Source organism: Mirounga angustirostris, unplaced genomic scaffold (genome assembly GCF_029215605.1).
Source record: "Mirounga angustirostris isolate CCGP_5_RB_7025 unplaced genomic scaffold, mMirAng1.0.hap1 SCAF_4, whole genome shotgun sequence".
In the NCBI taxonomy this organism is placed as follows: domain Eukaryota; kingdom Metazoa; phylum Chordata; class Mammalia; order Carnivora; family Phocidae; genus Mirounga; species Mirounga angustirostris.
In genome coordinates, this window is record NW_026991712.1 from 161,460,996 (window position 1) to 161,485,026 (window position 24,031).

At 42.3% G+C, this 24,031-nt stretch overlaps 1 protein-coding gene across 5 annotated transcripts; it reads left to right on the forward strand.

Moving 5' to 3' along the window:
• Positions 1-1,163: 1,163 nt before the first annotated feature.
• MEAF6 (MYST/Esa1 associated factor 6) lies at positions 1,164-23,548 on the forward strand. 5 transcript variants are annotated; one of them, XR_006794565.3, is made up of 8 exons: positions 1,164-1,321; positions 2,536-2,651; positions 5,672-5,759; positions 5,908-5,953; positions 16,273-16,465; positions 20,455-20,512; positions 21,128-21,161; positions 22,722-23,548. XR_006794565.3 is itself a non-coding variant. In XM_045898057.3 (7 exons), the coding sequence occupies exons 1-7, from the start codon at positions 1,232-1,234 to the stop codon at positions 22,728-22,730; spliced, it is 576 nt and encodes a 191-aa protein (XP_045754013.1). In that variant the 5' UTR covers positions 1,164-1,231; the 3' UTR covers positions 22,731-23,548. The 5 variants fall into 5 exon arrangements, 3 of the variants coding, with proteins under 3 accessions (XP_045754013.1, XP_054368954.1, XP_064445515.1); XR_010411003.1 differs by lacking the exon at positions 22,722-23,548 and adding an exon at positions 17,104-17,186; XM_045898057.3 differs by lacking the exon at positions 20,455-20,512.
• Positions 23,549-24,031: the final 483 nt, after the last annotated feature.

Below are 24,031 nucleotides of genomic sequence, written 5' to 3' on the forward strand. Positions count from 1 at the left end.
AAACCCTTCTAGAATTAACAAGGGACCTCAGCAAGATTTCAGGTTACAAGATCAACACACAAGAGAAACTATCCAGAATGCAGCAGAAAGACAAAAAGATGGGAAACAGTGGGTAAATAAAGGATTATTATGTTCAATTTGAGTTCCATAAGGAGAGAGGAAAATGAGGCAGAGGAATATCTGAAGAAAGAGAGCTGAAAATTCCTCAGAACTAGTGGAAGATACCAATCTACAGATTGTTGAAACCCAAAGACTTCAAGCAAGGTAGAAAAAAAAATGAAGCATGAAAAAAAAAATCCAGTTCATGATAGTAGAACTCCAGAACCCTGAAAGATGGAGGGCAGAGGCTGGAGAAGTAAGCAAGAGCCAAATGATGCTGGACTTAATGATAAAAACGACTATTTGTATAATCCTTATTACTTGCCAAGCCCCTACGTGAAGTGATTTACTCAGGGCAGATGTACGGGATAAGTACTATTATTACTTCCATTTTACAGATGAGGAAGTTGAGACCAGTGAAACTTAGTTACTTGCGGAAAATGGCACGGCGTAGCAATGGTAGAGGTAGGATTTTGAACAGAGTAGTTCTGGCTTCGGTTTGTGACCTTAACTGCTACACAAACTTGTCTCTCTAAAGGGCAATGGGAAGCCATCGAAAGGTTTTAACCAGGGGAGTGACACCACATTTGCTTTCCAAACACCAACCATCCTGGCACCACTGTGGATAGGGATCAAACAGAGCTAAGGGTGGAAAGAGGCGGCTGTGGGAATAACGGAGCCAAAAGTAGGGCGGGCCTGGACGAAGGGGAGCTGGCGGACAAAAGCGAGTGGACTGAGGGCTCTTCCGGAGGCGAGTCCTCCGGTTTTGTGGGGGAGAGGAGAGGAGAGCGACGATGATATTCACGTTTCTGACTCGGGCAATTCGGCGGACAGTGCAAGTCATTCACTGAGGTGACTTGGGAGGAGTCTGGTTTTGGACAAGGTGAATTTGGGGTGTCTGTGACGCACAGCCGGCCGCGGAGGGGCCAAGGGCTGCTAGGACCCAGAGCGGGGCCCTTCACCGGCCCGTCCAGGCGGGGCGCTCGCGAGCCCGAGGACCCCGAGTGCGGCGCGGCGCGCGCCTCCGGAAGCCGCGCGCGCAGGCGCAGTGCGGCGCGGGCGCCCCCTGGCGGGCGGCGGCGCGCAGGGACCGCCCCCAGCCTGGCGCCGCCGCCGCCCGCCTCAGCCCAACATGGCGATGCACAACAAGGCGGCGCCGCCGCAGATCCCGGACACCCGGCGGGAGCTGGCGGAGCTCGTGAAGCGGAAGCAGGAGCTGGCGGTGAGGGGCCGGCAGCTGGGGCGCTCGGTGGTGGCTCCGCGCCCGCCTCCGCCTCCAGGCCCCGGCCCGATTGTGCCAGGCCGTTACTCCCCCGGCGCAACGCGGCGGCCGGGAGCCCGGCGGCCTGAGGCCGGCTGCGCGTTGCGCGGCCCGCCGGCGCCCCGGCTTCCCGGCTGCGCGACTCCGGAGCCGGGTAGCCGGGGCCGGGGGGGCGGGGCACGGAGCGGGAGAGGGGGAAGGGGCCGGCGGGGGCGTGGAGGCGGGATGGCGCCCGGGGTGGGGGCTTGTGTGGGAGCTCGAGGGAGGCGAGTATCTGTGAGCTTTGCGGATAGGGGCAGTTGTGTCCTTGGCCTTTGCTGGGTGGGTGAGGGCGGGCGGGTCTTCGGCTTTGAGGGGTGGGTTCGGGCGTGTCTGGGGGCCGTAGGAGACCGGTTCGGGCTTTGCCAGTGGGCTTGGAGTGGGTGGGGTAGGAGGCGAGTGTGGGAGGGGGACCCAGTCATCCTGTCTGGCCTTTGGAGGATGGAGGGGCGCATGTCCTTTTGAGGACTAGGAGATGTGTTGGATGGGGCTTTTGACGGGCATGGCTGTGATGTTTTGGGGAATATCTAGAAGGTGACAGGCGAGGGGAAAGGACTCAGTCCAGGGAATTGAGAACTGTGACATGCACCCAGGGTTCCAGACACCCTGGTGGCCGCCCCCTCCCCGCCGTGTTTAGGCTTGGGCACCGGGGAGGGCCATCTCACCCGAAGCTGCCCTCCCAGGTTTCCATGGCAACTGACAGCCTAGTGCCGGCGTTTTCTCAGAGCCTGCGGGGAGCGAGTTGGCGCTGGAAGGCTGCTCACCCTTTCCTCTCCCCAGTAGCGGTACCTTTGTGCGTGCGAGTGCAGACTGCTCACGTTCTGCCTGAGCGGGGGTTCTTGACAGCTGGGTTTCCACCAGCCCTGCGAAGCATATGCAAAATTTTGCACATTTTTCTGGAGACAGGCTCTGTACATTCCCTTCTATTCTCAAAGGGCTCCAACAAGACAGGTCTACGGTCTAGACTGTCTTAGTCTGAAAACAGCCTTCCTCTCCCCATGTCTTGTCTTTCCAACCGGGGTGGCTTAGTGTAGTGGAGCTTGAATGTCTAAGGCTAATATTCAGAGTTTGGTTTAGTCAGAGTTAACGTTTGCATTTAAAACACATTACCCGTTTCCTTATTTTTCATTTCCCAGGAAACACTGGCAAACTTGGAGAGACAGATCTATGCTTTTGAAGGAAGCTACCTGGAAGACACTCAGATGTATGGCAATATTATTCGTGGCTGGGATCGGTATCTGACCAACCAGAAGTGAGTGTCAGAAGCCTGTGGTGTTGGTATTGTGCCCTAGTAATTGTTTTTTGGACTTTCTGTATTCTTGCTAGCAACTTTGCAGGGAGGCGGTAGTAAAGTGGTGGTGTGGAAAGCCGTCCGGGGTTCCACTTGGACTCTGGCTCAGCCTCTGCCCCACTGAGTAATTGTGGGCAAATCCTACATCTGGGAAATAGGGAAAGTCGGGCTGGTGGTACAGGGTTGTGTGAGGCGTTAAAGTACAGCAAATGACAGTGCCTGACATACCACTTTGTTAGTGTTTTCCATTTTTTAATTAGTCGTGAGTTTGACCTTTACAATATTTGCCACAGCTGTGTGCTAACCGTACCACAATTTATTTAGTAATAACTATTCTTGAAAACTGTCTAAGCTTTTTGAAAATTTTCAAATTTGAAACACTTCAAGTTGAAATAGTACTGTGCACTCTTGACACCCTTCCCTTGCATTCATCAATTGTTACCATGTAGCCACATTTGCTTCTTTCTAATGTATATAAATATACACACACCTATATCTGTACTTAAAATTTTTAGAGGCACCTGGGTGGCTCAATCAGTTAAACATCCAGCTCTTGATTTCGGCTCAGGTTATGATCTCAGGGTCATGGGATCGAGCCCCATGTTGGGCTCTGTGCTGGGCATGGAGCCTGCTTAAGATTCTCTCTGTCTCTCTCTCTCTGCCCTTCCCCCTCCTCTCTAAAATTTTTTTTTTAATTTTGATACAATTACAGATACATAGGAAGTTGCAGCAAATTAGAGGGGTCCCATGTACCCTTCACCCAGTCTTCCCCAATAGTTCGATTTTATGTAACTGTAGTAGAATATCAAACTCAGGAAACTGACATTGGTACAATGTGTATGTGTAGTTCTGTCACTGTGTGTAGATTCCTGTAAGCACCACTGCAATCAAGATACAGAAGTATTTTATCACCACAAAGATCTTCCGCCTGCTACCCCTTTATAGCTATATCTTCCCTTTCCCCCACTTTTTTTTTTTGCTAATCATTTAAGTAGATAGCATGACACTTTGCCCATAATTATGTCAGTAGTTACCTCCTACGAACAATTATCACACATAGAGAATTAGCATTATACTCATAGTATCATCTCCTATAGTCTTTATTTCAAATTCCCCTAATTGTCCCCAACATGCTTTGCTGCCTTGTTTTGATCCATTCAGTGTTCATGTATTGTATTTGGCTGTTATGTCTCTTTCCTCTCTTCATTTAGGAGAGTCTCCTACCCTTTTTGGTGGTGAAGTTGTTCATGACATTGTCTTGTGGTATGCCTCAATTCCAGATTTTTCTTTTTGTGACCTCATGAGAGATCCTTTAAGGATTTTTGGAAAAAATCTTACATAAGTGATTTGTATGCCTGGTATGTTGTTTACCTCTATTATACTGGGAGGCACATAATGTCATATTGTTCCATTTATTGGTACGAAGTTTGAGCATATGATTTCTCCCTTGTAAAAATTCATTTTTTTCTCTTTGTAATTGGAGGCTATACTTTTAGACAGTGTGAATATATTGCTCCTCCAAATTTCTGTTCAGTGGTTTTAATATCCATTGTTGATTTTTACCTTACTCTCTTAATATACTGCTGATTCTGATCCTTGTACATGGATTACTGGCATTTGGAAAGAAGAATCTTCCCTTCATATCTTCTCTCTCTTTCGTTCTCTATCTCTGGCCCTCTCTCTCTCTCTTTTTTTTTTTTTTTTTTTTAAAGATTTTATTTATTTATTTGACACAGAGACAGTGAGAGCAGGAACACAAGCAGGGGGAGCGGGAGAGGGGGAAGCTGGCTTCCCGCTGAGCAGGGAGCCTGATGCGGGGCTCCATCCCAGGACCCTGGGATCATGACCGGAGACGAAGGCAGACGCTTAATGACTGAGCCACCCAGGTGCCCTCTGGCCCTCTTTAGTATCATTAGAGACCAATGGATTTAAAAAAAAAAAAAAAAAAATCAGTGTTGGAATCTAATGCTGTCACTTTTTTATTTATAGAGGCTTATTTTTTACTATGAACTTATTGAAATATATACAGAGAAGTGCATACATCATAAACATACAGCTTAGTGACCAAGCAAACACACCCATCATTATTCTTTTCAGTGCTTGGTTTGCCCCATATGTGGACAGAGGGAGCCTCCTTGTGCTGATTCCATTGTCTTTTTGACTTGACCCTTCAGTCTTCGAGCACTTTGTTGCTTTCTGTCCCAACAAGGTGTCTTAGACTCACCTTGTCCTTTTCTTATCCCAGAACTAATACCAACCATTTCCTTAAGGAACCCTGGTTTGTTCTTTAAATTTTTTTTTTAAAGATTTTATTTTTTTATTTTTTAAAGATTTTATTTATTTATTTGACAGAGAGATACACAACAAGAGAGGAAACACAAGCAGGGGGAGTGGGAGAGGGAGAAGCAGGCCTCCCGCAGAGCAGGGAGCCCGATGTGGGGCTCGATCCCAGGACTCTGGGATCATGACCTGAGTCGAAGGCAGATGCTTAACGACTGAGCCACCCAGGCGCCCCTAAGGATTTTATTTTTTTAAGTAATCTCTAAACCCAGTGTGGGGCTCAAACTCAAAACCCCGAGATCAAGAGTTGCATGTTCCACTGAGCCAGCCAGGTGCCCCGTGTTCATTAAATTTTTTCAGTTAAGCTTACTTGACAGAAACATTTCATATCACTAGTCTGTGCTAGTTGTTTTTAATAATGAGTATCAAAATAAATACATATTAAAATGGCAGTGACTGTGAACTAACTAATGTCCCATAGTGGAGCACCTGCCATGTATTGGAAACCGTTGCTGTCTGTGTAGGCGTTCAGCGTAAAGGTCGTTTTGGTCAATCCAAATGGTATGGAGGTATTTTCGTGTGAAAGTTGGTAATTTAAAAAAGAGAGACAATGAGAGAGTTCCTTACATGTGTCCTGGGCCATCCTCAGCTTGAGCCATAGATACAGCTTGGTGTTTATGAGTTTCTTGTGTGTGTTTTAGAAACTCCAATAGCAAAAACGATCGAAGGAACCGGAAGTTTAAGGAAGCTGAGCGGCTCTTCAGTAAATCCTCAGTTACTTCAGCAGCTGTAAGTGAGGTTGGGGGAATCTTTCTGTGGCCCATCGTGGAGGAACTCCTCAGTTAAATTTCTGCGAGTTTTCTCTTTCCCTGCTGTCTGAGTGTTCTCCGGAGGTCTGTGATAATTTTTCTAGTAACGGGTGGTTTTTTTCTTTTAGGCAGTAAGTGCATTGGCAGGAGTTCAGGATCAGCTCATTGAAAAGAGTAAGTTTATTTTTTTACTTTTTTATTACTTTATTTTTAAGCTACAGTAGCCCTTGTATTTAACTCCTATCCAATTTAGAAGTTAGGAACCCTTTTGAGTCTCCTTAATCATGTCTTTTTATCCTCTTTTTTTTTTTTTTGAGGAAAAAACTACCATGTCCTTCCTGCCTCTTCTGTCATGCAGAGCTTGACTCTAGCTGTTGAAAGACATTGCTGATAAGTGTCAGGGAGGGTTTTTTGTTTGTGTGTGTGTGTTTTTTTTAATTTAAAAAGAAAACCTCTTATCATGGAAAATTTCAGACATATCTGATAAATCTCCATGCCCCCAATTTAATAATTCTTAGGAAAATCTGATCCTGTGAACAGAATGTACCTGTGTGTTCTTAAATATAAAACACAGAGTAGATAGTATTTACTTTGTTAAGAAATTGTATCATTCTCGGTAGGTAAGCCATATAGTCTAATTCTGTTCTAATGTCTAGTGATGGGATATAGATCTGTACATTTATCTTTCTGAGTCAGACTTTATGTAGCTGTCTGTATTGGACACTCTTCCTGTGCACTGGGTCACTCTAAAACATAATCTGCTTTTTGTGCTGTGGCTATCTACTTCTTTCAGATGGTATATTTTGTGGGATCCAGTTTTTGTGTTTGCATTGGGCTAGTGTTGAGAAAGAGGGATTTTAGTAGTTTGGGAATTAGAACTACTCAGTGACTTTGATTATTATCTCTGTGTACAGATTTCTAAATATCTAGAAAATTCTAGAAAATGTCTTCTAGTCATTTCCGCTCAGATATTCATGCTCAAACATTTTATCTAAAACTGAACTGTTCTGTTTCCTTCAAAACTTGTCTGCTCAGTTTTTCTGTTATAGTACTTCTTTTCTCCCTCATTCGAAACTGTAGGCATCTTTGACTCCTTTCTGCCAACCTAATCAATTATACCAAGTCCTTTTGATTTTTCTTTTACTATGGCTTAAGTAAGTTAAATCTTATTTCTTTTTAATTAATTGCCACTTGTAGAATGTAGAGCTAGTATTATCTGCTTTCTGAGGTCATAGGACTGGTTAAGGAACACCCTGGACCTCACTTCTGTGAGTTGAGGTGGAATGATGTCTGACTCCTCAGTTTTCACAAAAGCCTATAATCCTCCTCCTGGCTTGGTGGATGGTTCAGCATCTGGCTTTGTACTTAACTAGCCACCCAGAATGGCTGCACCTAGGTACCCGTGAGGCAAGGAGTCTTAAAGCCACAGCTTGCAGAAGCTTGGCTGAGACAAGCACTTACGTATTAAAGGTTTTCTGAAGCAGGTGTAGGCCATCCATTCCCTAGATCTTCCCCTTGAATTGAGTCACATCCATGGAATTTGTCATATTGATATTTCTTGGTCTTCCCTATAAAGTTGTATTTGATGAATTATATTCTGGTCCTGTTAAATGTGCTACTGTATTTATTGTAAGAGAATGTTGCAAATGTTTACTATCATTACTAATTATGATTTTTAGGAATAGTTGTTTTTCCTGAGGGGAGCCTGGGTGGCTCTCTTGGTTGAGCCTCTGGCTCTTGATTTCGGCTCAGGTCATGATCTCAGGGTAGTAGATTGAGCCCCATGTTGGGTGCTCCACTCAGCTGGGAGTCTGCTTCTCTCCCTCTCCTCTCCCTCTGCCCCTCCCCCTGTCCCTGCTTGCACACGTGCACTCTCTCCTTTTCTCTCAAATAAATAAATCTTAAAAAAAGGAATATTTGTTTTCCTTGAACAGCTAGTTGGTTTTTACTGAATATCTGATAATGGACTGTTTCTTTGTATAGGTGCTAAAAGGTTTAGTGGTTCTCCTCTAGAAAGCGAGTATGAATTTATAGCGTGCATTTTGGGAATGAATCTTAGTGTTGCATCCAGCTTCCTTAAGTCTTCTATTCCTCTTTGTTTTACTTGTCTCATTTTAAATTTATTTCATTGGATTTTATTATATGAATCTTGGTAAACTGCTTTGAATTCTTTTTAGAATAGAGAATTACATAGTGAAGTTTATCAGTTCAAATGGTCAGAGCCCCTTTGAAGTAATTCTGTTGCGTTCTGTCTGTTCTGTCTCACCACCTGTCATTACCATTTCCTCCTGCTGTTCTTTTTTTTAGAGGGGCGTGCAGAGGGAGAGAGAATCTCAAGCAGACTCCCTGATGAGTACAGAGTCCAATGTGGGGCTCCATCTCAGGACTCTGAGATCATGACCTGAGCCAAAATCAAGGGTTGGATGCTTAACTGACTGAGCGTCCTGGGCACCCCTCTTCCTGCTATTTTTTTTTTTTTTTTTAAGATTTTATTTATTTATTTGACAGAGAGAGAGCACAAGTAGGTAGAGCGGCAGACAGGGAGAGGGAGAAGCAGGCTCCCTGCTGGGCAGAGGTTCCCCATGTGGGGCTCGATCCCAGGACCCTGGGATCATGACCTGAGCTGAAGGCAAATGCTTAACTGACTGAGCCACCTAGGAGCCCCTCTTCCTGCTATTTTTAAGAGTTTATTTTCATCTTGATTTTCTGCAGCCAACTATAATGTGTCTAAGTATGAATTTCTTTGTAATTATCTGGCTTGGGTTTCATTGGACTTCTTGAAATGGTGGCTTAGTAATTTTCATCAGTTCTGGAAAATTCCCAGCTATTACTCTTAAGATACTGCATTTGCTCTGAGCTCTGTCCCATCTCTTCTCCTGCTCTGCTTACATGTATGTTAAACTTTCTCATTGTATTCTTTATGTCTTTTATTAGCCCTTCCGTGTCTTCTGTCTTTGCCTCTGGGCCACCTGACAGTTCACTAAATCTCTTTCCAGTTGAGTCTGACTTGCTGTTAAACCTTTCCTTGATTTAAAAAATTTTTGTTATTACATTTTTAATTTCCAGAAATTCTACTTAATTATTTCTAAAATCTGCTATGTAATTTTTCAGTAGCTTTCTCTGCAATTATTATTAAACTTTCTTTTACTTCTTTAAGCAGAGTAAGCCCGGTTGTTGTATATTCTGTGTTTAATTTCAGCCTCTGAAGTCCTTAAAGACGTGTTTCTGTTGTGTGTTGCTTCTGCTGGTTATTACTCATGAAGTCTAATTTCCCTGTGTGCCTGGTTTTTTTGACTGTGTAGTGCTCATTGTAACCTCAGGTATTTATAGAATAATTTGAGGGGGGAAGATGAAGGTGCCATCTTCTGAAGACTTAATGTTTTCTTCTGCTGGGTGTTTAGACCTCTTTAAACCAAGTTGAGGGTCCCTGAAAGACCCAGGTGATTCAAACCAAGCTTTAATTCCATCAGAGGAATGGTCTGCTTCACCTTTTGCTCTTTATCCTTTGTACAGAATCTCTCCAATGTCTCAGAACTTCTGTATAACAAATCTTGCAGAATGACTCCTGGTTCTTGATTTTTGATGGTGATGAAGTACACATTCTTTTCTCTTAGAATTTGGAGTTACACATTCTTAGATCTCAAAGGATTTTGGACTTCAAACCATTCTGAAAATTTTCTTTAAAAATGCATTACTTTCTGCTTTCTTTGGCTTACGTACCCAAACTAGAATGATAGAGTGGATTAGCACGGTCCCCAAAGGGAATTTTATGCAAATTAGTGAAGCATTGTGTGTTTTTGTAAAAAGAATAAAAACAAACCGGCAGATTTTATCCAGTTTCCTTTAAAGGATCAACCTAGTTTCTACTGTTTGTTTTATCAGACTTACCTGAAGCTTTCATCAAACCAGATCTTTCCTCAGCATTTATATCATTCCAGTGGATGAGTAAATGGCTGCATGAAGCATTGTTGGATATCTTTCTTTCCTCCTTTAAAGTTTTTGTGCTGATCAAAGTTAGTGCTTTGGCACGATTCAATAGGCGTTTTTTTGTTTTGTGTTTAAATAAGTAGAGTGTCTCATTTGTCGTTGTATTATACTTAATCAAAATCTGGCATTCTTTACTCTAAAAACAAGTTTCTTACTTACATGTCAGTGAGAAATGAACTTAGGTGTCTTTTCCTGGTGACAGCATCATAGGGTTGACAGACTCGCTGCTGCCCTTTGGGGTGTTGTAACCCACCTCTTTTGCTCTCACTCCTCTCCTGCTTTCATGAACCAAGAAGAGACAATTATTAGGGTGCCTGGGTGGCTCAGTCGGTTAAATGTCTGCTTTCAGCTCGGGTCATAATCCTGGAATCTCAGGATCGAGCCCTGCGTCAGGCTCCCTGCTCAGCAGGGAGTCTGCTTCTCCCTCTGACCCTCCTTCCTCTTGTGCTCTCTCTCTCTCACTCTCTCTCATGAATAAATTAAATCTAAAAAAAAAAAAAAGACAATTATTCCTACTTTGTGGTCAAACTTTGTATTTTAACAGTGTTTAGTCTCCCTGGCTACAGTCCCTCTTATAAACCACTTCTAGCCCAATAATCCTAAAACATGGGTTTGTACAGAGAACTCAGGAAACATTCATTGTTTGATATCACTTCTCTGTTTAGAAATACTCGATTACTTTGCCTTATGTCCTGTTAGCAACTATTTTATGGCAAATTGTCTACTGTTTAGAATTTGACTTGCATGTTTGTAGATCTCAAGGATATTGAGACTTGAACACTTACTGTGTTCTAGATACTACTCAGCCACTTGCATTTATCTCATTTATTCCTTAAAGCTACTTCTTGAGGGATAGGTACAGATTATAGGCTTCTTGAAAGTAGAGAACATTGCCATAGCTCCAGTGTCGATCCCAATGCCTTGTCTATAAGGGATATTCAGTGTAGAGAAAGAGTTCCCATTTTACAGATGGAGAAACAGGGTCTGAAAGGTTAAGCAACAAGTCAGATCTTTTAACCATCTCACACTGTCTCCGTAGGTCAGATCCCTTAATCTGACACTCACGGCTCTTCTTACCCTGTCGTGCTATTTCATCTCTCATTTCTCAAGCCATCTGCTTAAGAGATGTTGTTTGATTCATTTGTCCCAATGTACTTTGTGTTTTCTCTCTGCACTTTTGCTTGTGCTGTCTTTTGTACTTATTTTGGCTTCTCATTTTTCAAGGTCCAGCTTAAATTCCACCTCCTCAGTGAAGCTTTTCCTGAATAATCCATTCTTTCTTCTCTGGCTCCCATGATACTTAATATTCATATCAGTCCTTTGGGGCATCTGTTACTGCCTGGGATGTCACCGCTTCAGAGAAGTAGCACAGGTGGATTCTCCCTTCATAGGGCTTTGATTTGATTTACACTCTTTTGTGTGTGTTTGCTCATGGGTGCTTACAGAATATGACAGACTCATCCATTTACTCAGTACTCCCATAGCCGCTGGTCCAAAATGAGGAAATAGTTGGTTTAGTTCATTAATGCCATTTAATAGAATTACAATGTAGGCAGAATTTGCTGTATCTAACTTACCTTTCTTACTTATCTCCCACCTTTTTAGTTCATCCTCTCTTCCTGTGCCCAGCCCCTACTCAGTCCTGTGCCCCTTCTGTCACCCTGTCTATGATCCAAAGCTTTTGTAACCTCATGCCCCATCAGCCTATTCCCTCCCTAACCAGTACCTCCACCATTTGCAGTTTTAGAGATGACATTTTTTTACCTACATAAGAACAGGACTGGCTACCAGAGAAGAAGGCTGTCCTAATCATACTTCTCCATTTTAGACTCATCTTTTTATATTTTGTTAGAGGTTTTTTTTTATTAGAAAAGTATTGTATTCTGATTGTACTAAGTCACACTATTTAGAGGTGAATATGAGACAGGTTAATTACCTCGTGTTCTTCTTCAGCCCCAACTTTCTGAGGGTAACCAACATTAACAGCTTGATATCCTAACACATCCTCCTGGACACACACACACACGCGCACACACACGCAGACACACAGAGTTGGGGATTTTTTTTCACTTGGAATTTTAGTTATGTCATAGGGATTTTTTTTTATTTTTAAGAAAGAAATTTGATCTAACAGTACATATTATCTGCTTTTTCACTTATCACATATGCTCCTACAGGTTGAGTGCATCCAGAGAGAAACGTATAGAGTAGTGATGAAGAGCGTGGGCTTTGGAGCCAAACTGTCTTTGAATGTGAATCCCGACTCTTTCCCTTATTAGCTATGTAACCTTGGGCAGGTTTCGTAAACTCCAGCCTCCTCAGTTCCCTTCTCTGTCAAATGGTCATCATAGTTGTAGAGGTTTCTGTGAGGGTTATAGGTAAGGTATATTTAAAGTATATAGAACAGTGCCTGACTTCTAGTAAGGACTCTGTTAGCTATTGTTATAATCTCACATTCTTTTCAAAAGCTGAAAATACCCAGCAGTCTGGTTGTGCCTCCCCTCTTGGTGAGTGTTCACACTGTCTCCATTTACCCCACTATAAACAATGTTGCAGTAAGCTTCCTTGTACACTAGCTTGTTTGTAATGGACTTTTTATTTCTGTATGAGAGTGTCCCGGAAGTGGCATTACTGTGTCAAGGGGTGATTTTCATAAATATAGCACAGTTATTTTCTGTGGTATAGTGGGGAATATATATTTGGTCTTTGTCCCCTGCTCTGGCACACAGTTCCTAAAACCCTTGGAATCTCCAGAGTGATAAGAATGACTAGCATACACTGCATACAAAAGAAATTTTTGAATGTTGGAGTGCCTGGGTGGCTCAGATGGTTAAGCATCTGCCTTCAGCTCAGGTCATGATCCCAGGGTCCTGGGATCAGGCCCCACATCAGGCTCCTGGCTCAGCGGGGAGCTGCTTCTCCCTCTCCCTCTGCCTCTCCCTCTGCTCATGCTCTCTCTCTCTCTCTCTGTATCTCTGTGTCTCAAATGAATAAATAGAATCTTTAAAAAACAATTTTTTTTGAATGCTAATGGAGATGACTGAGGGCTGAAGGCTCCTAGAGGGCTTCAGGATGGGGGCTTAGAATTTTCAGCCTTACCCCAAACCTCAGAGAGGGGAGGAGGGCTAGAGACTGAGTTAATCACCAGTAGCCAATGACTTAATTAATCATGACTGCATAAAGAAACTTTCTTAAAAACCCCTAAACTATGGGGTGCCTGGATGGTTCAGTCAGTTAAGTGTCTGACTTTGGCTTAGGTCATGATCTCAGGGTCCTGGGATTGAGCCCTGCATCAGCCTCCCTGCTGAGCGGGGAGTCTGCTTCTCCCTGTGCCCCTCCCCCCGACTTGTGCACAAGCATGCACGCTCTCAAATAAATAAAATCTTAAAAAAAAAAAAAATCTAAACTTTTGAGCTTTTGTTGGTGAATGAAAGAGGTGCTAGGAGGGTGGTGTGCTCAGAGAAGGCATGGCAGCTCCCCGCCCCTCCCCATACCTTGCCCTGTGCATTTGGCTGTTGCTGAGTTGTATCCTTTATAATAGACCATTAACAGTAAATAAATCATATTCCTGAGTTCTTGGGGCTGATGGACATTGTAGCAAATTATGAAACCTGAAGAGGGGGTTTAGGGTACCCCTGATTTATAGCTCATTGGTCAGAAGTATGAGAGGCCTGGTATTTGAAGTGGGGGGGCATGCTTGTGGGACTAGAGCCCTTAACCTGTGGGTCTGCCCTAATTCTGGTAATAAGTGTCAGAATGGAATCAAATTATTGGTGTCTGGAGAATCAGGGAATAGGTTTTTGGTTTTGGAAAACACCCTAGACTTTTCCAAAAAGAGTATCACCATTTATAGTCCTAGAAGCATAGCTTGGGAAGGCCTGTTATAGATACTATTGAGATAAACTACAGGAAAAAGTGAATACTTTTTAACTCTTTATTAAAGTGAGTTTTTGAATCTATACAAATAAAGAAGGTAAAAAAAACAAACCCCTATGTACCCATCACACTGCCCCAAATCCCAGACCGTGGTCAGTGCCCTCTCCATACCCGACCTACTCTCACTTCCACCTCCTGTGTCACATTGAAAATCCTAGACATCATACCATTTTCTTGTATATTCGTGTTTCAATATGTATCTCCAAATGGTAGGTTTTTAAAAATTGTGGTAAGGACACTAAAAACAGGGACACCTGGATGGCTCAGTCGGTTAAGCATCTGCCTTCGGTTGAGGTCATGATCTCAGGGTCCTGGGATCGAGCCCCGCATCGGGCTCTCCGCTCTGCGGTGAGTTGGCTTCTCCCTCTCCCTTTGTCAAGATCTCTCTCAAATAAATAAAATCTTTTTTTTTTTTTTAAACAAGAACACTGAAACAAGTTCCACAGGATTTTTTTTTTTTTTTTTTTTTTTTAAGTAGGCTCCACACTCAGTGTGGGGCTTGAACTCACAACCTGAGATTAAGAGTAGTGTGCTCTACTGACTGAGCCAGCCAGGGGCCCTGACTTCCACAGATTTTTAAGTGCCTAATACAGTATTGTTAACTACTGGTACAGTATTGTACAGCAGATCTCTAGAGCCTATTCCTGTGTAACTGAAACTTTCTACTCCCCATTTCTCCCTCCACCTGGCAGCCACCATTCTGCTCTCTGCTTCCATGAGTTTGGCTATTGTAGATACCTCACATAAATAGAATCATGCAGTATTTGTTCTTCTGCGACTGGTTTATTTCATTTAGCACGATCTCCTCCTGGTTCATCTGTGTTGTAGCATAAGACAGGATTTCCTTCTTTGTTTTAAGGCTGAATAATATATTCCACTATATTTATATACCACATTTTCTTTATCCATTCATGCATTGATGGACATTTAGGTGGTTTTCACACCTTGGGTAATGTGAATAATGCTTCAGTGGACATGGGAGTGCAGGTATCTCTTCAAAATCCTGATTTTAGTTCTTTTGGATAAATACCCACAGGTAGGATTGCTGGGTTATACGGTAGTTCTATAAGCGATAGGCTCTTACCACTATAATCACACCAAGGAAAAAAACCCCTAAACAAAACATGTATTACTATTACATTTCTTTTTAATGCTGAACAGTACTCCATTGTATGGTTGTACCACATTTTATTTATGTATTCATCAGTTAGTGGTCATTTGGCTACTAGGTATAAAACTGCTGTGAATATTCATGACAAGTTTTGTGTGAACCTGTTTTCATTTCTCTTGGGTATATACCTAGGAGTGGAATTGCTGGATCATTTAGTAATGCTGTCCTTAGCCTTTCGGGAACTGCCAAACAGTTTGCAAGGTGGCTGCACCATTTTCTATTCCCATCAGCAATGTATGAGGGTCACATATTTATATTTTTTTTCTTGTTAGGCTTCCTTCTGTGGTCATATCGAAGAAACCCATTTGCCTAATCAAATGGGTTCTAAGAGTTGTATGTTTTTAGCTCTTACATTTAGGCCTCTGATACTTTTTAATTTTTGTGATGGTGTGAGATAGGGATCCAACTTCATTCTTTTCTTTGAGAATGTCCAGTTGTCCCAGCATTATTTATCAAAAATATGATTCATTGAATTGTCTTGTCACCCTTGAAAGCCATTTGACCCTAACTGTAAAGGTTTATATCTGGACTTTGAATTCTGTTGATTATGTCTCTTCTTATGCCAGTACCACACAGTCTTGGTTACTGTAGTTTTCGGTAGTAAGTTTCGAAGTTTATTTTCCAATTTTTTTTTTAAGATTTTATTTATTTATTTGACGGAGAGAGACACAGCGAGAGAGGGAACACAAGCAGGGGGAGTGGGAGAGGGAGAAGCAGGCTTCCCGCCGAGCAGGGAGCCTAATGTGGGACTCGATCCCAGGATCCCAGGATCACGACCTGAGCCAAAGGCAGATGCTTAACGACTGACCACCCAGGCGCCCCAGGAACGACCTTTAAGATAGGAAAAAGAGGCAGAGGGAGAAGCAGGCTTCCACGGGATCATGACCTGAGCCAAAGGCAGATGCTTAACCGACAGCCATCCAGGCATCCCTTAAATACTATTCTTAAGATTTCTCAGAGTAATGGGGCTCCTATCCTCTTGAGCCCCCTTTCTTGATAGACAGGATTCCTGTATGGTCTGGGGAAGGAACCCAGGCTTCTTGTATAATTATTAATCCCATTAGTGGATTTTGCTGTTTAAGTGACCTTTATGCAGCCAGGAGGAGGGACTTCTGCTTGTATGGTCCCATCCCCCAGCTGTCCTTAGGTAGGTTGCTTCTGGTTACACTGTTTCAGATTACTTGTGTTTCCCCGAACTCTGGTAACTTTGATGCTTTGACTGCACATATCTTCTCAGTCAGCAAGTATTTTTCTGTCAGTTAGAATGTATGGTCCTGGAAGATGGGAAAGCATCGCTTTTTTTTATCTATTAGTGCTCAACAGCATCATTCCTGGCTGACGGACAGACTGCCTGAGGAGTGCTGCTGATGCTTCTGGGACTTGTGTTTATTCCCTCCAGGGGAGCCAGGAAGTGGGACGGAAAGTGATACTTCTCCTGACTTCCACAATCAGGAGAATGAGCCCAGCCAGGAGGACCCTGAGGACCTGGATGGATCTGTGCAGGGAGTGAAGCCTCAGAAGGCTGCTTCTTCTACTTCCTCAGGGGGTCATCACGGCAGCCATAAAAAACGAAAGAATAAAAACCGACACAGGTCAGTGGCAGGGGCCCCCACCTCTCTGCCCCGCTGCCCTGCCCCGCCACCCCCACTCCCCTGCCCAGAGCTGCCATGACTATTGCTGCAAAGGGACTTCACTAGAGGAAAAATTCGTCAGGATTGGTGCCACCTTTCTGTTACAGATGGGGAGAAATTGCTCTGGTCCAAATGAAACAGGCGAAGTTTTCTCCAGTGGAGGAATGGGTGGGCATTAGAGTAAAGGTGAAGGAAGACAGCCTTCTCACTTTCTAGTGTAGAAGAATTTCATTCCATAAACACTTTGTTTAATACGGTGAAGCTGAGGAGGAAAGGGGGAAGTCTGTAAAGTTGGACTTGGAATATGGCACTAGTACATGTTGGGAAGCTGCCAAGTGGGAGAGAGTCTTTTGCTCCTAATCCTGGTCCCTGCTTACACTTACTCCCTTGTGGGTGGACAGAGCTGATCTGACATGCCTTTTTTTCCTTCTAAATACAAGGTGTTTGATTGCTTATGATTTCTTTGTTTTTATATATCTCTGTAATATGCTGATTTCAGATATCAGAGAGGAATAATATAAAGTATATATAAGATATGAGAGTACCTTTCTAGATAATGTTTGTCCACTGTGTGTGTTTTTGTTTTTGTTTTTTTACAGTGCGTAATGAGATAGGAATGACATCAGTGGACAGAGAGGTCAGGTGTCACCCAGAGAGGATTTTAGCATTCACTCTGCCTGGGGTTTGTATGATAATACCAGGGCCTATTAACTCAGATAATTGGAAATTACACAGCTGTACTCAGAGAGGGTGATGCATAGCTTCTAGAGTGAGCAGTCTTGCCCTGACCTCAAACTTTCTTCTGGCAGGCATGAAAACCAGGTGTCCATAGGCTGGCTTTTGTCCTGCTCCTCTTGGGAGCTTACATACTGAGGTGAAAGGGCGCAAGCAAGGAAGAGGCGGGGTTTCCTGTCCTCCGGTGCCCTTCTGGGTTGGGTTGCTCTACAGACCTGTGGGATATTCCTTCATGCACCCAAGGCATCCATGGTGTTAGCTTTGTGGTTATGGCACATGGGGATAATATAGAATGAACTTGAACTGGCTTAAGCCTCCTAGGCATCAGCAGATTCTCTAATTCTTGTAAGAACTTTTCTTGTCAATGTGGTGGTGGTTTTTAGACTGCAGAAATAGTATTTCCTCCAAAAAGTGACCCAAGATCGCTGCTTAACGCTTTCCTGCAAACCGAAAATCACTGTGCCAATCTCATGACTGCAGTAAGAAATAGCAAAAATTGCACATCTTTTTTTGTGTGTAAGGTTATATAGGCTATTTGATCACTGTGGTAGGACTAATGCTAGCTAATCACAAACAGTAGCAGGGAACCAGTATTACTCTTAAAATATTTTTTTAAATTGTTAAGGTAATTAAATGCCATGCTCTGTGTTGCTTTTATTAAAGTCACTCCAGTGTTATTTTAAAGTAATGATTCTTTTCCTGTTTCACAGTGTCTAGAGTAGGGGGACAATTCCTTGAAGTTTCTGGGACATTTTTTCCATTAGTGATACAATAGATAGCTACTGTTTATTGTAGGTGATACTTCCCCTTTTTTAATGCCATGATCAGCTGACTGATAAAAGGGAATTAGGCATGAACTTAACTTCCTCCTGTAGGTTTCTAGTAGATTTCCATAGGAACAGCACTTCTTCCTACCCTTTTTCCCTCTGGCTCCCAGAGCTAACTCCTTCCAGAAAAATAGAAGGATTTATAAAGATCTTGGATGTTACTTACTGCTTTCACAAATGGTGTTTTCTGTTTGGAAAGCAAGATCCTTTTGTCATCCCCCTGGCTTAATATCTGGCTGGCCTTTTCCCTTGGCCATAGGCGCCTCCGTGCCCCAAGAGAGCAGAGTGAAGCTGATTTGCCTTCTTTCTGTATAAAAAGGTTCAGTGCACCAGAGTGGCATCTCAGGGGCCAGTGAAGGTTCTCACATTCCTGCCATCTTCAGTAAGGAAATGTCCAAACCCCTTGTCCCCGACTCATGTCTTTGTGGCTCTTTCAGATTGTGGGAGGATGGAGTACTTTGTTCATACATATTTGTACATTTGCATTCAGTACCGTCCTTGTTTCTCCTCCCAACTTGCCACGCCCCCTCATAAAATCAGTGGTAAATTATTTCAACAAATGTCTGAATGCCTACTGTGTGCCAGGCACTGTTTAGGGGCGAGTAAAGCAGATGGAAATGAATTCGGCACTGTAGCAAAAAGGAGTAACTTACGGATTTGTCCTCTTGAGGAATATGAACATTGTCAAATAATTTTTAGCATTCATACATGATCACAGTGTTCTGAATTCTTATATTTTACATGATATCTGAATAATAAGTCCCAGTGCCTTTAAAGAAAAAAATTGAAATAATAACTTACAGCGGCTCTTAGAGGTTTTTACTAATACACAAAACTCTAGAATTCTTCTAGGTAGTTTGTGACATTTTCATTAAGTAGGTACAGTCTAATTTGCAAACAAAATTAAGTTAGGCTGAAAATTAAATTTTTTTTTTTTAAAGATTTTTATTTATTTATTCATGAGAGACAGAGAGAGAGAGAGAGAGGCAGAGGGAGAAGCAGGCTCCCAAGGAGCAGAGAGCCCGATGCGGGACTCGATCCCAGGACCCTGGGATCATGACCTGAGCCGAAGGCAGACGCTTAACCATCTGAGCCACCCAGGCGCCCTAAATTTTTTTTTTAAGTTTTATTTATTTTAAGTAATCTCCACACCCAACGTGGGGCTCCAACCTACATCCCCGAGATCAAGAGATCTCTTCTGGCTCTTCCAACTGAGCCAGCCAGGCGTCCCTAAAAGTTAAATTTTGGTAATTCCTCAGATGACTTAAGTGAGGCAGTTGCATAAGAGATATTGAAGTTACGCTTTCTTCCAGCTTCACTCTTGCAGACATGGGCCAGGAGGAAAATAGAGCATTTTGCATATTGTTTTAGCACCTGTCTACAGTGTGGAAGTTGTTGGAGCCAGCCAAAGAGCTGGTGTCATGCTCAGGGTTAATGTTTGCTTTGGAGGTCTGCCCAGACCGTGGCCTGTTAGCAGTGATGTCCTAAACAGGTGCCTCCTCTGCATTGTTCCCTTCCAGATCCCTGAGGCTCAGGTGCTGGTGGATGTCAGCTGTCCTTTGTCTTACTAGGGGGGCTGTAGATTTGGGTGTTCTTAATACTAGCTCTGACATAAACAGTTACCTGCCATCACCAATTCAGGGGCAAAGTGATGTGACCCTGCAGTTTTTTGGAACAAGACTGTCACCGAAGTTTATTCATTTGACCCTTGGCTTTCTAGGATGAATGCTCTAAAAAAGAGTCCCATGTTCCCTGGACATTCTTAGAACTTACAACTTGAGTTAAAAGTTGCAAAATGTTTTCTTTTAAAAAATGTATAATGTTTTTATCTTTTATGTTAGTCAAAGTGTATTGTGCTGATTTGTTAGTACCCTCTTCAAAGCACCCTTTCAATATATGACTAAACCCTTCTTTCTCTATTTCTTCTAATGCCCTATTTATATTTTTCACTATAATTATGTATTTTAAAAGTTCTAACTCTGAATCTGGCAGCTAATAGATGGCCTGCAGGTACCTCATTTTCTAATGAAATAACTTCCTTTCATAGTCTGTTCTTCTGATACAAAACCCAGTGAGGGAAGGGACTCTCCCAACTGCAGAATCTTTGGTGCTTTGATGTTTGAAACTTTATGGCTTAAGATTCTTAAAGCTGATTTTGTTTCTACGAATCTTGCTAGGGTGGCTAATCGACTAATTTATTCAGTTAGTATATTAATTTCTATTGCTTTCTTCCTTTCAAATGCTGCCCCTCAGCCCGTCTGGCATGTTTGATTATGACTTTGAGTAAGTTTGATTTGAATTAGTATTTGTGCTGTGTTGTTTAGTGTGTAGAGACCAATATGCCTTTTTGAGACCTTTCTAACCCATAGTTTATCTGTTTAATTGTAGGTATGTATATTAGGTTAGGCTGGGAAGTTTTTTTTAAAAACAGAAAAACGTGATGGAGGTAACATTTTATTTAATAACTTAAGCAAAATTAAGTAAACTTCACTTTTATGCATTTTAATTTCTTTAAAAATAGATAACCTTTACTTTAATTCACATTTAAATTGATTTTCTGGCTTTGCTTCATAAGGAGATTAATAGTTTAAGATCTTGATATTTTGCTTTGGAAAGATTTAAAAATTGAAATTTGTGTAATTTCTTCTGTGTTTCATGTCCAGAAATACAAACTCCTAGTCTCTTTCCTGTTCTTAATCATTATGTGTCTCAGTGATTATCAGTGATATAGTTACAAAGCTAACACATTAACATAGAGCATGCCCTCTTAATCCAATCTCTTTATAGTTTTGAATAGTTTTAAAATTATATGGCTTTCATAACTGCTGTATATTTCTTTTTGTCATCTAAGTTTGCCTTGTGGCGAGAGTATCTGCTTATGTTTTTAAATACTTGCTTAATAATATCTGGGTAAACAACTAAATATGACATAGTCTAATGAAGAATGTGGGTTTTACTTAACCAAATAGTCTTTGTTATAGCTTGTGCCATATGCAGTAGCTGATTCCTGGCCCCTTTCTGTAAATTAAAATGCGAATATGTTTTATCTTTTCTATCGCAGGATTGATCTGAAGTTAAACAAAAAACCACGAGCTGTAAGTATCAGCCAGACCATTTCAGAGAGGCTGGTGATTTTGTAGATGATTAGAAAAATGTGTTTGTCTTCAGAGCTGAGTGTTCCTAATCTCAGGTTACAACTCTCATTTTAAAGGCTGGGGAGGGGTGTACCCATTTGGATACACTTCAACTTTTAGGTGTTATTTAGGTTTTTTGTATTTTGGATAGAGAGAGGGGTCACACATTTTTACTGAAGAAAATTTCCCTTTGATTAAAGAATGAATTGAATTGTTGCTACTAGTTGTTTTTATTTTTTGGGTTTTTTTTTTTTGCCTATTTTTGAACTTTATTTAAATCATACACACTTCTTAAAAACATAGTGTGATCATTGTTTGTTATTTCAAATGACAGCATAAGCATTGCTATTTTGTTAAGCACTTTGTAAATATACTTTTGATAGCTGCATAATCCTAAATCAGGGAGGTACTGTAGTTTACTTAACCATTCCCCTCTTGCTGGAAATTAACATTTTTCTGGACCAAGGTTTTCCTCCTGGCTAGGCTCTACAGAGCAGGTCACAAGGAAGGCTGGCTGGAACTCTCAGGCAGGAGCTGAAGGGATAGTCCACGGGTGGAATTTGTTCAAAGAAACTTCTGTTTTGGTCTCCAGGTCTTTCAGATGATTCAGTCAGTTTCCCTATCCCCGCCCCAACACACACACACACACCATCCAGGATAATTTCCTTGACTTAAAGCTAACTGGTTGTAGATCTTTTTTTTTTTTTTTTTTAAAGATTTTATTTATTTATTTGAGAGAGAGAGACTGAGAGAGAGAGCACATGAGAGGGGGGAGGGTCAGAGGGAGAAGCAGACTCCCCGCTGAGCAGGGAGCCCAAAGCGGGACTCGATCCAGGGACTCCAGGATCATGACCTGAGCCGAAGGCAGTCGCTTAACCAACTGAGCCACCCAGGCGCCCCTGGTTGTAGATCTTAATCACATCTACAAAATGCCTTCACAGCAACACCTAGATTACTATTTTTTTTATTTTTATTTTTTTAAAACTTTTTTATTATGTTAATCCCCATACATTACATCATTTGTTTTAGATGTAGTGTTCCATGATTCATTGTTTGTGCATAACACCCAGTGCTCCATGCAGAATGTGCCCTCCTCAATACCCACCACCAGGCTAACCCATCCTCCCAACCCCCTCCCCTGTAGAACCCTCAGTTTGTTTTTCAGAGTCCATCATCTCTCATGGTTCGTCCACCCCTCCGATTTTCCCCCTTCATTCTTCCCCTCCCGCTATCTTCTTTTTTTTTTTTTTTCTCTTAACATATATTGCATTATTTGTTTCAGAGGTTTTGTTTTGTTTTTGATTGGTGAGCTCAGGGGACCTAACAAGGGCAGAACTGATGTTTCGGTCCCTCTGTGGACTTGGAAGACGGGACATTTTCAGATGTGAAGTATTGTCTGTTGCATTTGAAGTAGCATCTTTGCCCATAGAGCAATCCCCTAGCAGGGTTGTTAATGAATTTCTTCTTAAGCTCCAGCTAATGTTCTGAGAGTAAGTTGGGACTCTGTTTTTCTCTCTTCAGGACTATTAGAAGACTCATTAGTTCAGAAGCTTCCAGGCTGTAGAGCCCTGCTTCCCTGCTCCAACCTCACAAAGATACATATCGCTCACCTGAGTGTGCGGCCATCCACCTCTGCTTTCCCAGACCCAGTGCCTGTGACTCTGAATAGTTTGTTCTGAAACGTGGTGACAAGTCATTTCTGTAAGACTACATTGGATCATTTACTGTGTGTCATTTTTAGTAACAGAACTGCAAGAAGACCAAGACATGGTTATAATTCCAGCAAGTTGCTAACTGTGCATTTCTCCCTTCTTGGAATGAATGTGTCCCCCCAAACTGGCTGGCACCAGCTTCATCTGTGATACCCATTGAGAAATGTTCTCTGGTTTTGTTTTATGCTGAAGGTAGAACATAGGTCACGTTTCAGAGGGAGGCTGTAAATATTGGGCATTTTCTTATTTTGTTTGTGTTTTATTATTTTTCTATTGTTTTTACCATCTTCTTTTCTTTGGGGACTTTTTGTAATGCCGTTGTACAGCTCATACCTTCCTGCCGACATATCTGATCATCTGCTTCATGCAATTGCCAATAATCTTCACTGAAAATAATCTGGTTTACCATAAAGAAAATGGGGAACTTGGCTCTGTGTTTTTGCAGGGGGAAGGTAAAGAGGGTTTATTTAATAATTACCTATCTTAAATCTTTCTGCATTGGAGGCAGTTTTATGTTCAAGGAACAGGAAAGGCTGAAAAACCTAAGTTTAAATCAATCCTTTTAAAATAGATATTTTTATTCTTTTATATAAATAAAATTTCGCAGGTGTTGACTTCTCATGCTTTACTTTTAAACCTGAGATTGTTTTTTCACTTATTTTATTTATTCATAGTATCATGCCTTATGGAAATTTCTTCCTTTTTCCATTTTTCTTTCTTTGCTGGTATCTGCCTGATTAAACATTGCTCTGAAAATCATTAAGGCATATGGAAAGGCTCAACATTGCACCCAAAGCTGGTAACGTTACGGAGTTCTGGAGCAGAGTGAGAGATAGGATCTGCGAGAGCTAGCGATGCCCAGCAGACCCCCTTCCTCACAGGGCCGGCCGGGCTGGGGAACTTGCCGATTTGTTGAACTGTTACCTGCCTCGAGAGTGGTGCTCGGCCTCGGCTGCTCTTGGGAGTCACCTGGGAAGCTTAAGGACCTACTGATGCCTGGGTCCCAACCCCAGAGACTCCGGCTGGAGGACAGTCTAGTGACTGGGATTTCCGTCCAAAGAGTCCCTGGGATTCTGATAAGAAGCCAGGTTGAGAACCACTGCATGAGGAGTGTTTGAC